Here is a 15,508-nt window from a genome sequence, read left to right on the forward strand (position 1 = left end):
TAGAACCCTTTGTTAACTTCATTAGTCATTACGTCTTATATAACTGTTGTGCTCCTACCGTGAGTGATTCATGATGTTTCCGACATGTTAGCAGCAAAGTGCTTTTACTGCGTGTCTGCGTTGTGCACCGGACCTCTGCGCACAAACCAAACCGGAGAAGAATTAGCGACAAACTGCTCGGTGCTCTGCTGGGTCGTTGCTATAGTTTTGAGTGTTTGATGCAGGGAAACAACAGGGAAAGAGAAGTGGCTAATAAAGGTTCGCAAACCCATGGAGGCATGGCGCATGCTCTGATCCCTTCTCCCTGCTTTGCTGCTTCCTATTACCCGAGACCCGAGCTCGTCCTCGCCATCGATTTTGTATGAGATACGTGTGTGTATTTGAAGTGGCCATGCAAAATAAGTACGCTGGGGAATGATACTAGCAAGGGCGTTGCTAGCGCCCGGACGCATGCACAGTCCGTCCGTCTTGCTCCAACTCACACGCGCATCCTGCCCTTGACGCTACACCAGCCGCTCCTCGCATCTGAACGACCACACAGCCCGCCACCGTCCGCCTCGCCCCCGCCTCGCACGCACACCTTGCCCCGTCGCTACGCCCACCACTCCTTCTCCCTGACCCCCTCCTCTCTCTTCGCGTGGGTGGGACCCAGGAACTGCCCCCCTGCTCGGCGCGCCCCATCCCCCGGGCCTGAGTCGTGCACCCATCAATCACCGTGCCCCCGTGAAACACTTGCAACATGAAACACTTAGATGCAACATACAACTGGCACAGATGAAACTTTTGAAACATATTGTTGCAACATATGTATGAAACATACGCAACATCCAAGTAAAACACTTTGCAACATGTGTGTGAAACATATAAAACATCTAGATAAAACATTTGCAACACGTGTGTGAAACATATGCAACGTCCAGATAAAAAACTTACTGCAGCATACATCTAAAATAAATGAAACATTTTAACAAACGCTTGTAACATACCTATGAAACACTTGCAAAATATGTGCAATATCTCGATCTACTTTTGCAACGTCCATATATAACAGCTGCAAACATATCTCTGAAACATTTGAAACGTTTAAAACATATATTTGCAACATAAGAGAGGAGGAAGGCTAGGGCGTGTCAATTCCGGTCGCCAGGGTGGGAATGTGGGATCCGACGGCGAGCGAAGGCGTGCTACTACCACCAACAACAGCAGCACCGGCCTTGGCTCAGCCAAGTGGACTGAGCGTGCTACAGGATGGAACGGGCGCGCGGCGCTCGGCCGAAGCGAGGAGCGAGGTGAGCGAGGAGCGAGCGGTACAGGTGGAGCGTGTGACGGGCGAGAGAGAGGAGCGAGGAGCGAGCGGTACAAGTGGAGCGTGTGACGGGCAAGAGCAGGTGGGGCGTGCAATGGGCGGGAGCTAGAAGCGAGCGAACGGCACACAATGGAGCGTGCGATGGGAGAAGACCACAGCCACGAGAAAAAATGAGGCGCACGGCGTTCGGATTGGACGGATGCCTGTGGCGCTCGCTAAAACCAAGATCGGGAGTATCCTTTAATTTCTTGAGCATGCAAGCGAACAGAGCCACGGCGAGGAAGCGAGAGCCCGGGACGTCAGTGCACGCCGCCGCCGTACCAGCGGATTGAGTGGAAGTGAGACTTTGAGCTAGCAAAAACCTTGTGCCGACTGACTTGCGACACGCAACGCTAACCGAGAAAGGGATCTTCACGAATGACGACAGGTGGTGTTCGGAGCACGCACGCAATCTAAACGCGGGACGGCAAACTCTAGCATGCTCGATCTCATTCCATGCCTTCCCAACTTGTTCACCGTGCAACTATTCTCTCCCGTTTGTATGTAAGTTGCATGGCCTCTCTTTTGTTGGGTTCTTCGTGGAGAGCCAAACAAGACAAGTAATGTACATTTAATCTCGACGACCTTTATATTATTCTATAGTGTGAATTTTCGTCGTCCTTTCTTCATTCTTCGGCATCGGATGGTGTCAATTTCTAGAAAACTAAAATCACCGTGAGCCTCAGCGAAAAAAAGAATGAAACGCCAGTGTCTGGGATCGAAGCCTCAACTCTGTCACTGGCCGGTGGGCCTTGGCTCGTTATCTATACAAACCAAACCCGCGCTCCAGAGCACAGCGTTACACCTGCGACCTGCGCGCATTCACAGCCGCCGGCGCCACACGTGCCCGCGCGCACGGGCGCCACCACTCTCCCTTCCAGCTTTCCTCTGCCGGACCGGGCGGCACCCCTGCCTCAATGGCTGCCACCGCCACCATCGCCGCCCACCTCCCGCTGCGGGGCCCCGCGCGGCCTCCGTCCCGGCCATCCGTCGCCGCCGTAACCCGGTTCCGCGGCCGGCAGGAGCGGCGCGGCCTGGCGGCGACAGGCGGGAGGGGATTTGCCCGGGTTCGGGCGGAGGCTTTCTCAGGTGGTGGACGCGTGGGGCGGAGGGACCCCATGGTGCCGCCTTACAATGTCCTCATCACCGGCTCCACCAAAGGTGAGCGAGCAGCCCGGTGCTGGCGAGTTTTCGTTTAGGCCCCATTATTTATTGAGTTTGGCATGAAAGGCGGGGAAGGCTCCACGTCTCTGTTGCGTGCCTGTGTTGAGACTTGAGACGCAATGTGTGTAATTCGAAGAGAAACCGATAACTACTGAGGCCGAGGTATCAAAATGAATGCTTGCAGTATCGATCTTTTCACTCAAATCAATGGAAGCTTAAGCTTGGAACTCTGTATCGATTGAGTGAAAACGATTTGTACCTTCAACATTTGCTTCCTTTTGTAGACACTGGCTTCAAACAAACAAAACGGCACGCATATGAGCAAACAATTTGTACCTTCAACATCGATCCTACTCAACAGTTTTCTGTATTCTTCCGCAGGTATAGGATACGCGTTGGCAAGGAAATTTCTGGAGGCTGGTGATAATGTTATAATCTGCTCGAGATCAGGTATATAAGGAACTTTTCAGTGGTATTAGTATTAGCATGTTATGCACTGAAATGCACATTTAATGGCCTAGCATGCTTTTACAGTTTGCAAACTGTTCTGCATAGTAGCCCACCTCCTTTTTTTTTCTCTCTCTTTTCCATTTTGATGACAGAATGATTTATAATTACTTGCTGTGGGAGTGGGATGTGATCCATCTATTGCCATTTGACATTCCCTGCACTTTTCTGGTATTGTTTCACGAAAGGTTCTCAACGTTGGTGCTAGCTCTTTTAGATCAATGATCTGTCAATGAAGCAATGAATAATTTTAAGTCATTATGACTAACTGAATGTAATTAATAAACTTCTAAAAAAAGAGGATGAAAAAGACAGCATGAAATAAATTACAATTGATACCAGTTTAGTCTTTTCCTTGACATGCAGTCTATCCTCTACAGCTCACAAGGTAGAATCTGTGGTCAGTGACTTGAAGAAGGAGTATGGAGAGCAACATGTGTGGGTACCTACCGCTGAGCTTCTCGGTTCTTATTTTTTTCATTAATTCGTTTATTCATGAATTGTGTTTTCTTCTTGGATGTGACATAGAGTTGCACCTTTTGCTTCTTACTGGTGACTTGTTGCTATTTTATTGTCACAGGGAACTGTCTGTGATGTTAGAGACGGAAAGGATGTAAAGGCACTTGTGGAGTTTGCACGTGACAAACTTAAGCACATTGATTTATGGGTATGCATAGATTTCTTCCCTCACAAATAACTGCATGTGCATTAATCTTCACAGTTGTTCTTTCTGGTATAGAAACATGGAACCACTTGCAATGAAATGATACTGATGTTTACTGCATAATTTCTGCCAGACTTGAAACATTTCTTAATCAGGTGCATGAGATATTAAACATGACTGTGGCTTGTTTGTGGCATACTCTTCCCTAGGCACATCTTTCAGTTTCCTCCTTGATTGTTCTAACTTCATTTTTAAAAGGGGAAAAGATAAAATAAACTCGGCTCCTCTTGGACCAGTTTAGGTTTGTCTGAAACTCTGAATAGCAGTACAAATATGGTCTTTTTTTATATTTTTGTTTTGTGGTGCAGATCAACAATGCTGGATCAAATGCATATACATACAAACCACTTGTGGAGACCTCGGACGAGGCTCTCATGTAAGTTTTGTCCTATTTGAGGAAGCTTGGCAAATACACTTCTATCATTTGTGCTGTTAATATCAATGATTAATTGGCCCTTTTCTCTGATTTACTAGGGAAATCATCACCACTAACACCCTTGGACTGATGATATGTTGTCGTGAGGTATTAAACTATTAATCACGCTAAATATTAGTTTTCTTACTTCCAGTATGATGATCATGAACAATTATTTACTAAACATCGCATGTTTGCCATCTTAGGCAATAAATATGATGAGGAACCAACCTCAAGGTGGTCACATATTCAACCTTGATGGTGCTGGTTCTGATGGAAGGCCAACTCCAAGGTATGTGTTTCCAAATTCCAAATATCTAGTGTAATGTAATGTGGACACTACTACATGATTTTATCTTCATTTGAATTCACAAATTATACAATGCTGTTTAGTTTTGTGCAGTGCATAATATCGTCTTAATTTTAAACGCTGGTAGGATCAGAACTCTTACCATCCCTCTCCATATGTGTGTATATTGTAATTGACACTGTTTTGACAGACATATGAGCGGATCAGTAGTTTGGATAAGTGAAATTGGTTGTGAACAGAGACAGATAGCAAGCAAGGATAAACAAATTAGATTTTTATGGCTAATACTACTGTGAAATACTGCTATAGAACTCCAGGTTTTTGTTCTCAGATATATGATCTGAATTTTGGCTGATAATAACCAGATTTGCTGCATATGGTGCAACAAAGCGAAGTGTTGTGCATCTTACGAAATCACTTCAGGTAAAAGACAACCCTTTTTGAGGAACAACCTCAAATTCTTGGTTTTCTTTAGAAATTCCCAGTTACATAGGAGTATATGGTCATGATGAACATTTGATTTATTATTGCCTCATAGAACTGTTGATTTCCTTGAGACATGAAGACTATAAACTACACTGCAAATCCATAACAATTATTTTTCAGTGTCCAGAATTATCTGTGATTTATCGAAATCAGTTGGTATAGACTATGACTAGTTGCTGGAACACCACAGAAGTTTTTTTTAAAAAAAATCTTAAACAAGTAGAGTTTAACTGTTATGGCGCTTAGCCTTGCTGCGTAGGGCGTATGGAGGTGAGTGGAGAGGATGGGGGTGCTGGCGCTGGCGGCGGCTTGGAGCCGTGGTGGCGCTAGGGCAACTCGTGAGAGGAAGTGGAACAGAGGACGCTGGGCGCCCAAGGGTGTCAAGATGACACAATCCCAGGCTAATCTCATTAATTTGCAAAGTTTGATTCTTATACAATCTGACCCAACAACCTGACGCTAGAATTAAGGAAACTTCTAATCAAATCAAATCTAAACAAACTGATAGCTGACCAAGTCTGGAACCTTGGCCCCTGGCCGGTGGTGTCCGTGCTCAGCCACGTTGCTCCTTGGCTCGGCGTTCATACGTCTTGCCGACCATAACATCTCTCCCCCCTCGGGGAACAGCTCGTCCTCGAGCTGAAAGGAGGGGTGAGCTTCGCGAAACGCAGGGACTGGCTCCCAAGTCGCTTCAGACACCGGCATGCCCGCCCACTCGACGAGAACGTGCCACACGCCGCGGCGAAGTTCCGATCGGAGCACGCGTTCCGGGCGCTGCAGCGGCCGATCGTGGCGTAGAGGAGGCAGGGCCGGTGCAGCAGAGGACGGTGTACCCCGGAACGGCTTCAGGACGCCGACATGGAAGACGTCGTGGATGCGCGCGCCATCTGGAAGCTGGAGACGGTACGCCACCTCACCGACTTGGCCGATCACCTGGAACGGGCCGGCGTACTTGGGCGCCAACTTGCCCCTGCCCCCAGGCACCAGGTTCTTCATGTGGCGGTGAAGCATCCGAAGGAGAACCCAATCGCCGACGGCGAACTCGAGGTCGCGGTGGTTGGCGTCGTAGAACCGACGGGCATGCTCCTGAGCTTGAAGAAGACGAGCACGCACCTCCTCAAGGAACTCATCCTTGTTGGCGAGCAGGGTGTCCACCGCCTCCGTGCGCGCCTGCCCCGGGACATAGGGCAGCAAGTCCGGGGGAGCACGACCGTACACCACCTGGAACGGGGAAGTCTGGAGCGCCGTGTGGTAGGCCGAGTTGTAGCAAAACTCGCCCCATGGAAGCCAGTCGAGCTAGTCACGCGGCCGATCACCTGTCAAACATCGAAGGTACATGGTGATGGTTTTGTTGACGGCCTCGGACTGCCCATCTGTCTGCGGGTGGAACGTAGAGCTCATGCTGAGCTTGACGCCGGCGTGACGGAAGAGGTCGCGCCACACTTGACCTGTGAACACCGGATCACGGTCGCTGACGATCGACTCCGGAAAGCCGTGGAGCCTGACGATGTCCTGGAAGAAAGCGCGGGCCACCGACGATGCTGTATATGGGTGGCCGAGCGGAATAAAATGGGCGTGCTTCGAGAACCTGTCCACCACCGTGAGCAGCACGCTCTTGCCATGGACCTTGGGCAGGGCTTCGATGAAGTCGAGGGAGATGTCGGCCCAAACGCGCGACGGCAGGGGCTGCAGCAACCCGGTCGGATGAAGAGTGTCCATCTTGTTCCACTGACACACCGCGCAGGACCGCACAAAGTCGCTAACGACGCGGCGGTCGTGCTCCACGAAGAATTCCGTGCGGAGGCGGAGCAAAGTCTTCTGAATGCCCTCGTGGCCCCCCGTGTGGGCGAGCTGGAGGATGTCGTCAAGGAGCGGCGAGGAGCTGGGCACGAAGACGCGGCCCTTGTGCAGCAGCAGCCCTTCGCGGACGCACCAGGAGTCGCCGTGGTTCCCGGCGGCCACGGCGTCGCGGCGAGCCCGCAGGGTGTGGTCGGCCTCCACCTCCCGGCGCAGGTCGTCGAAGAGCCGGAAGGTAGGCACCGAGACAGCCGAGAAACAGGCTGCGGGCGCCCCGGAGAGAGCGGCCAGCAGCGGCTCCTCGCCATCCCGCCTGGAGAGAGCGTCGGCGACGACGTTGGAGCGGCCAGGGCGAAACTCAACCTTGAAATCATACCCAAACAGTTTGCTAATCCAATGATGCTGTGGAATTGTAGATAGACGCTGGTCCAGCATGAATTTCAAGGCGTAGTGGTCCGTCCGCACGACGAACGCTCGTCCCCAAAGATAGGGCCGCCAGTGTCGCACCGCCTGGACGAGGCCGATGAGCTCGCGCTCATAAGCCGCGACCTTCAGGTGGCGTGCTGCGAACGGGCGACTGAAGAAAGCGATGGGTGCACCGTCCTGGTGAAGCACCGCGCCGAACCCGGATCTCGAGGCGTCGCAGTCGACAACGAACGTGGCGGAGAAGTCGGGAAGGTGCAGCACCGGTGCCGAGGTGAGAGCGGCCTTGAGCTCGGAGAAAGCCGCATCCGCCGTGTCGGACCACTGGAAAGCATCCTTGCGGAGTAGCTGCGTCAATGGCGTCGCTATGACGCCGTAGTTCTTGATGAAGCGCCGGTAGTATCCGGCGAGGCCAAGGAAGCCCCGGAGACCGCGCGCCGCTCGTGGACGAGGCCACGACTACACGGCCGCCACCTTGGCTGTGTCCATGGCCACCCCATCCACCGTGATGACATGGCCGAGGTAGTGGACCGCGGCTGTGGTGAACGAGCACTTGGACTGCTTGAGGTGGAGCTGGTGCGCATGCAGGACGTCGAGGACGGCGCGAAGGTGCTCCGTCCACGACGCGCTGTAGATGAGGATGTCGTCGAAGAAGACGAGGACGCAGCGGCGGAGGAACGGCTTGAGGACGTGGTTCATGAGCGCCTGGAACGTCGATGGTGTGTTGGACAAGCCGAACGGCATCACCAGGAACTCGAAGTGTCCATGGTGTGTCCGGAACGCCGTCTTGTGTACATCTGCAGCCGCAACACGCACCTGATGATAGCCCGACCTGAGATCCAATTTGGTGAAGAACTTGGCACCATGCAGCTCATCTAGGAGTTCCTCAACAACTGGGATCCGGAACTTGTCCTTCACCGTCACGGCGTTGAGCGCCCGATAATCGACGCAAAACCGCCAGGAGTCATCTTGCTTCTTGACCAACAACACGGGCGCGGAGAACGGTGACGTGCTGTACTGGATGAGGCCGTGTTGGAGCATCTCATCGCACTGCCGCTCTAACTCATCCTTCTGCAGCTGCGGGTAGCGGTAGGGGCGTACCGCCACTGGCTCGGTACCCGGCTTCAAATGGATGTGGTGATCGCATGCTCTGGCCGACGGGAGCCCCACTGGCTCAGCAAAGACGTCCTGGTAGGCCTCGAGCAGGCGCTCCAGTAGGTCGCGCTCGGACCCTTTGTCGGTGTAGAGGTCAGTCGCGAACAGGGAGGCTGCTGGAGTCGCGGGCGGCGCGCCGACCCCAGCCCACACCACGCGGCGGCCCTGGAACGTGAAGGCCATGCACAGTGTCGCAAAGTCCCAGAGGATGGGCCCCAACGACCTCAACCACGTGAGGCCGAGAACCATGTCGTATGGCGCCAGCGGAATGGAGAAACAATCCACCGTGAAGCGCTCAGCGCTGATCCGAAGTTGCACACCGCGAGCGAGGCCTTGGCACTCGACGCGGTCACCGTTCGCGACGATGACGTGGGCACCGGCGCTGTCGGTGAACCAGAGGCCGGCGCGGCTGACGGCGTCGGGGTTGATGAAGTTATGCGTGGAGCCCGAATCCAGGAGCGCCGTGAACTCGTGGGCACCGATCTTGACGCGCAGCTGCATGGTGTCGCGTGCGCGGATGGCCGTTGCCGCAGACAGAGAGATCATGGGCTTGTCGGGGTCGAACTGCTGTTCCTCTGCCGGCGGGTCGTTGTCCGACTCTTCTGGCTCCTCCACAATGTAATCCGGAGCCTCGAGGTAGAATAGGCGGGCACATTTGTGACCGTGGACGAACGATTCATCACAATTATAGCACAGCCCCAGCTTGCGGCGTTCCGCCATCTCTTCCTGCGTGAGGCGCTTGAAGGATTTGGTGGCGTCCGTCGAGGCCCCTGACGAGCCGCTGGATGCCGACGGAGCCGGCAGGTCCCCAACCGGACGGCGTGCGGACCGCTGGGGTGCCGGTAGGGGTGGCCGCTGCGGGGCATTGCGCCGTTCAAAGGCTCGGGCCAAGTGCATGGCGTGCTGCAGGTTCTGAGGTTGATGGAGCTCGACGTCCACCCGGATATAATCTGGGAGACCCCCGGTGAAGAGCTTCGCGCGCTGCAACGTGGTCAGATCACCGGCGTGCGCCGCCCGGGCCTGGAAAGCTTCCATGTATGCGCCCACGTTCGCCCCGAACGGCAGGCGAGCCAGGTCCGCCAAATGGTTGGTGTTGAGGGCGGGGCCGAAGCGCTGCAAGCAGTAGCGGCGAAAGTCCGGCCATGAGGGTCGTCCGATGTCCGTCTCCAGGACGAGGTACCACTGCTGGGCGACACCCTTGAGATGATAGGATGCCATCCAGACTTTGTCCACCTCGCGCGTGAGTTGGCCCCTGAAGAATTGCTCGCATTTGTTGAGCCATCCCAGAGGATCCTCCCTCCCTTCGTAAGTTTCGAATGTGATCATGTGGTACTTCGGCACAATGGCGGCCTCGAACTCCGACGGGGGTGGTGGTTACGGCGGCGAGGGAGCCATGTGGGAGGAGGCCGGGGTCGGCATGGAAGCCATGGCCCTGAACCCTGGTATTGGCGACGGGGAGTGTGGGAAAGCGATCTGGGTGATCGGCACACCGGCGGACGGCGGCGATGGCGCCGGCTGGGAAGCCTGCGGGGCCGCGGCCGGCTGCTGTGGAGGCGGCGGCGCCGGGAGGGACAGCGGCAGTGAGGGTGACACCGACGCCGATGCGGAAGAGTCCGCGGTGCCTGCCGCGATCTCCGTGATCACCGGCGAGGAGGTCGCGGGCAGAGTCGGGATGCCCCCATACCCGGGCAAGCCGAATTGCGGGAACGTCGGACGCCCGTCGAGGGCAGAGAGCCGGGCGCCCTGATGCGCCAGGTGATTGTTCATGGCGGACATCTGGAGCTGCATGCTGGCGAGCATCTCTGCGATGGATGCCAGCGTTGGTGGTGCGGCGGCCGGCGTGGAGTTCACCAGGGCGCCGGTCGTGGTGACCAACGGCAGGGACACCCCGGAGGTTGGGACGATGGAGGAGGCGGGTGGGATCGGGGGCGCAGAGGCGTTGGTGGAGGCGGCCGAGGAATCCATTTGCGGCGAGGTCTCTGATACCAAATTGTTATGGCGCTTAGCCTTGCTGCGTAGGGCGTATGGAGGTGAGTGGAGAGGATGGGGGTGCTGGCGCTGGCGGCGGCTTGGAGCCGTGGTGGCGCTAGGGCAACTCGTGAGAGGAAGTGGAACAGAGGACGTTGGGCGCCCAAGGGTGTCAAGATGACACAATCCCAGGCTAATCTCATTAATTTGCAAAGTTTGATTCTTATACAATCTGACCCAACAACCTGACGCTAGAATTAAGGAAACTTCTAATCAAATCAAATCTAAACAAACTGATAGCTGACCAAGTCTGGAACCTTGGCCCTTGGCCGGTGGTGTCCGTGCTCAGCCACGTTGAGTTGAGTTTTCCTAAGTAGACACCACCCACCCACCCCAGACATCAATCCCCATATTATTTTGTCATTGTTGACAACAATAGTTAGCTGTAGCTAATAAGAAACATAATTTTATTTTAATTGCAGGCTGAATTGCAGATGAATGAAGTGAATAATGTGATGGTGCACAACCTATCGGTATGTAACCCCATCATTTCTTCTCTTGCCATAAATATTCTAGACATCTAAAAATTAGTCTGAACAGCATTTTAACTTTGTAAGCGACATGGCACGGTGGATAGTAGATTGATTATGACTTCTGAGAGTGCAAGGTACATGCATATATAGGCAAGGATGTGGAGGGTTTGGTTTGTAAGTAAGCCATCACCGAATATCCTTGCCTATCACTAATCACCTATCAATCTACCTCGGCGCACATGGTTTCGATGGCCTGCGCAGCATAGCACCCGTGGGCCAATAGGCCTAGCCACAATAAAGGCCTAATCACCTGTCTAACAGGCGTTAACGCACTAAAGTAGTTTAACTAGCTACTTTCTATAGGCTTTGGGCCATGCATAAATGCATGACTATCAGTTTGCATTCTGCCTCAGTAATCTATAAATAATGTTGAAGGAGCAATCATGCAAATTATATGTATATCATGTGCAGCCTGGCATGGTCACAACAGATCTTCTTATGTCTGGTGCAACTACAAAACAAGTAAGGATCAGCCCCGACTCATTTTCCTTTCGCCATAGTTAAAAGAATTCAGGGTTACTGAATTATGAACTTACTGATGCCAGGCAAAATTTTTCATCAATATATTAGCTGAACCTCCTGATGTGGTAAGAGTTTTATCATTATATTGTATTCTGGTGTATTGTGGTTGGCTCTTATTTTACAGCTTCCATGTGGCCAGAGTAGCAATGGCTCATTAATTGTTGTATGTATGCCTGTATCTGTTTTGTTGTGCGCCTGTGTGGAATGTGCAACCGTCTTATTTGAAAATGGATTTCCTAAGGACTCCTAGACAGTTCATTATTAAATGGATCAACTAGACCATTATCTTTGCTTACATTACAAAAGTTCCAACATGCTAGTGCTTAGTGATAGTGAGTTTAGTCATGCATACATTTATATCTGTTGACCTCTTCCCTAAGGAAGTAGTGGGCATGTGTATAGCCATCCAGTAGTTCCGATGTGACGATTGAGGACTGGGGATGCAAAATTCTGACCATTATCATACACAATACTACTTACCTTTATCACATAAAAAATATGTTAACAGATCACTCAATCCTATGTCATTATAATTATTGATTTTTCTATAACATATACTAAGGAAAATAATAGTCAAAACGAGTTTTGGAGACTGTATTGACTATTGACTGTCTAATGAAGAATTAAATAAAACCAGAGAGAGTAAGTTTTCAAAATCAGATTTCCACAGTTCAGTTCAGTTGAAGTACCTCACAATGTTTCATGGAGCATAACATGCATGGCTGGTTATGCAGCTTATGCTATATATGAACTGTAGGTTCATTTTTTCGCTAGATTTCTCTGGCTATTCAATTTAGGTAAGACCTACAGTTTTTTTAAGCTTCTGATAGGTAGAAAACTGCGCTGACCTGAGATACTTATTCATGTCTCACACTCACTGTTATAATAGGTTGCAGACTACCTCGTTCCGAACGTCAGAGCAATCCCTACCAATCAATCCATGAAGCCAACCTACATTCGCTTCCTCACAGGCTTGAAAGCCTACTCAAGAATTTTTTCTGTAAGAACTCTCCTGATCATGGGCGCTGTCTTCAATTATTCTTTGACATCCTGACAGCACCAATTCTCCTGCATCTGTAATTCACCCTCTACGATTTCACCTGCAGAGACTTGCTTTTGGTGCTCGAAGAAACAAGTATGTTACTGAGGATTAGTTGTCCGTGCTGCCAGCTTCCAACTGAAGAGATTAGGAACAATTCTTTTCAATAAGCATCACTTATTTTTCTCAGAAGATGGAATGTATTACAGATGTCATCCATGAGAACACAGTGATGTACTCTTCTGTACAGTAGTAGCAATTTGATTACCTTATTATAAATACTGCTGATAATTTATCATCCTTGTGCATTCTATGTCTGTACAAATTTCAAACCATACTTGGACAAGATTGGCTGAAATTGTATTATGCCTGTTCTAGAGCAGATCATGATACATCTATGCACCAGATTGAACATACTCTACCTGGTTACTTACCAGAATCTCTGCAGTCCTTTGCCTACTTACTCCACTTGCAAGTGGATGCAATGTTAAAATTATGACCTAACTGTTTGATTGATGTACTATCTTTCTTCTCCTTGTTTTTTTTTTTGAAAAGTATGCAGATAGCAGGACAACAAGATAAGGCACAACTACCTTGATGTGAAGAATTTCCACTAATGAATCCCATAAAGGCTTGCTATAACTTCACTCACATGTCAAGCATGCTGCTTGCCTAATAAGTCGACCTCAGCATTAATCACGGTACCAAAATTATCATTTGCAGTGTTATGTTTCTTTGTTATCACATCCACTCATGATTTTAATAAATATGAAGAACTTCCACTAATGAATCCCATAAAGGCTACATGTGCTATAGAAAGAGCACCTCATGACATCATGACATATCTGTAATTAACATGGGACAACCACTCTTCTTGTTTTCTTGTCATTTTGAGAAGCCTGTACTTCCGTGCCTAACTTTCCTTCTATGAACAGCCACTGTGATGATGGATAAGACACTGTGTAGTGAGTGTATAGCGTCTCTAGTCTCTTACAGGGAGATCTATATAGAGGGGGGTGATATGCTTTCTAGTTCAGGACATCATTCCTCACCCTTCTAGTTCTCCCTGGAAGAAAGGATACACCCTCAATTCCTTTTGCTTCCTAAGTTCTCACTGGAAGAACAGAAGGCTAAAATCATTTCGCTTCATCACATATATAGGTATGATTACTAATGTTTTTCTCTTCCGCAGCATTTGGCTTCTGTTTAATCTCAGTTTTCCCTTTTGGAAATCTTTCAGTGTCCACTTTTACTCAGATAACAGTGGGGGCTCGGGTAAAAAAACACTTTTAATCATAATATACACAAATTGATGGGTTCTGTCTTTTTAATTACAAAAGGCAAACTGCTTGGTTTCCTTTATCTTTACTGAATATGCCTGCTTTCTTTCTCATTCTGGAATGTCTCAAGAATGCTGTATTTCCGTTAGTGATAATGGAAATGGGGTTACCTCCAGTTCTAAAAAAAAATTGTGAGATTGATTTTCAGAACAATGGTGAACAATAAACCAGAACAAAGCAATGATGTTCCTGACATGTCAAGCATGGTGGCTTCTCGCATTATCTGGGCAATGCAACCAACAAGGAGTTTCTTGCGGTGGTCTGATGATCTCCATATGATCTTTGTGAAAGCCGTGGCATATCAAGGCGGACCCCATGGTTTGGCTTCTTGACATTTGATCATACCTTGATTTGATCTTTGGGGTGACGGGCTCCCTTTTTCGTCCCTTCAATCTTTTGTTGTTCTATAAAGCTGATGCTGTGTCATGCAATTTGTTACAACCTGTAGAAGCTAAACCGGCTGCCCTGCAGAAGACAATGGAAGCTATGGGGGTCAGAGGATGACAAGTTGGGTTAAGCTAGAGTTGAAACCCACCAAGAGCCCCAAGTTACGGTTCAGACACTTCAATAGCTGCTTTCCAAGCACTCCTATTTAAACGTAGATCTCTATGTATATCCAAGCTTTCAAATCTCTTTTTATTGTCTCCCCCTGTCAATTTCGGTCTTCCTCTACTTTTTCTCATATTATTAGCTTGGCTTATAACTCCACAATGCACTGGTGCCTCTGGAGGTCTCCTTTGGACATGGCAAAACCACCTCAACCAATGTTAGACAAGCTTTTCTTCAATTCGTGCTACCTCTAGGCAATCACGTATATCATCGTTCCGAACTCGGTCCATTCTTGTGTGACCACAAATCCATCGCAACATATGCATTTCTGCAACACTCAGTTGTTGAACATGTTAAATCTTTGTAGGCCAACATCCTGCTCTATACAACATAGCCGGTTGTCGGTGTTTCGTACAAGCACCGGCAAGTAAATTTATAGTAATGCGCGTTAGGCTCGGATGGTGCGCTAAAGGACACAAGATTTATACTGGTTCGGGCCGAATGTCCCTATGTCCAGTTTGTTGCTGCTCGTGTTATTAGCACCGTGAACGGTTTGTAGTAGGGGGTACAAATGATCGAGAGAGGGACTGGTTCCAAGTCTCTGATGGAAGGGTTGAAAGGAGGCCAAGAGCTTTGTAGCAGCTTGACTATGTGTGTGTCTTATGTTGTTCGGTCAAAAGTCCGTCCTTTTGATGGGGGAAGCGCATCCCCTTTTATAGATGAAGGGGCTGGCTTTACAAGGATGAGGGCTTTATCTAGTCTTGTGGCTCACGTCTACGCGGCCTGGTTCTTCATTCTGATGAGTGCGAAGGAAGATAAGCGCATACAATACTGTCGATGCCTCTGTAGAATGTCAGGTTGGTTACAGAATGCTGCCCTGCGCAGGGTATGGGTTGCAGCACGGTGGTTTGATTTATGAGCCTCCCCAGCCTTGCTCCGCACGCCTTCTGGTTCCTATGAGTCTTTGTCGGAGGGACGCGGGGTCGGGGTCCGGAGTAGCGCCGTGGGCAAGCTGTCCTGACTTGGTGGACCTGAGGGGTCGGGAAGCGGGCTCCGCTCCCTTGGGTCCATAGCGTGGTGATGGAAAATCCGTCGTTCGTGGAGATAACAAATTCTTTTCTGGAGCGTAGCGGTTGTCGTATATCTCTGTCGGGTTCCGTGTCCCAGAGCT

At 50.3% G+C, this 15,508-nt stretch overlaps 2 protein-coding genes across 3 annotated transcripts in view; both read left to right on the forward strand.

The window, feature by feature from the left end:
- Positions 1-2,027: 2,027 nt before the first annotated feature.
- LOC136538545 (chlorophyll(ide) b reductase NOL, chloroplastic-like) lies at positions 2,028-12,831 on the forward strand. 2 transcript variants are annotated; one of them, XM_066530500.1, is made up of 13 exons: positions 2,028-2,506; positions 2,891-2,959; positions 3,364-3,458; positions 3,597-3,683; positions 4,049-4,116; positions 4,215-4,263; positions 4,362-4,447; positions 4,831-4,888; positions 10,777-10,827; positions 11,299-11,349; positions 11,433-11,474; positions 12,299-12,409; positions 12,516-12,831. In XM_066530500.1, the coding sequence occupies exons 1-13, from the start codon at positions 2,263-2,265 to the stop codon at positions 12,561-12,563; spliced, it is 1,059 nt and encodes a 352-aa protein (XP_066386597.1). In that variant the 5' UTR covers positions 2,028-2,262; the 3' UTR covers positions 12,564-12,831. The 2 variants fall into 2 exon arrangements, with proteins under 2 accessions (XP_066386597.1, XP_066386598.1); XM_066530501.1 differs by having other exon boundaries at positions 2,036-2,506; positions 3,397-3,458; positions 12,516-12,821.
- Positions 12,832-13,374: 543 nt separating this feature from the next.
- LOC136538546 (myb family transcription factor PHL12-like) overlaps positions 13,375-15,508 on the forward strand; it is a 40,390-nt gene continuing 38,256 nt past the window's right edge. Inside the window, exons 1-3 of the mRNA XM_066530502.1 lie at positions 13,375-13,609; positions 13,937-14,106; positions 14,237-14,271. Coding sequence (XP_066386599.1) covers positions 13,941-14,106; positions 14,237-14,271 — 201 coding nt within the window. The 5' untranslated portion in view covers positions 13,375-13,609; positions 13,937-13,940. The remainder of the gene's footprint in view (positions 13,610-13,936; positions 14,107-14,236; positions 14,272-15,508) is intronic.

The sequence above is a fragment of the Miscanthus floridulus genome, chromosome 2, assembly GCF_019320115.1.
Source record: "Miscanthus floridulus cultivar M001 chromosome 2, ASM1932011v1, whole genome shotgun sequence".
Classification (NCBI taxonomy): Eukaryota; Viridiplantae; Streptophyta; class Magnoliopsida; order Poales; family Poaceae; genus Miscanthus; species Miscanthus floridulus.

What these genes read in the sequence shown, in the direction of transcription:
- LOC136538545 (XM_066530500.1), top strand. Translation starts at nt 2,263, where the DNA reads ATGGCTGCCACCGCCACCATCGCCGCCCACCTCCCGCTGCGGGGCCCC. An exon ending in GATGGAAGGCCAACTCCAAG is followed by an intron (nt 4,448 to 4,830) that starts GTATGTGTTTCC and finishes GATAATAACCAG; the next exon opens with ATTTGCTGCATATGGTGCAA. An exon ending in TGATGGTGCACAACCTATCG is followed by an intron (nt 10,828 to 11,298) that starts GTATGTAACCCC and finishes TATCATGTGCAG; the next exon opens with CCTGGCATGGTCACAACAGA.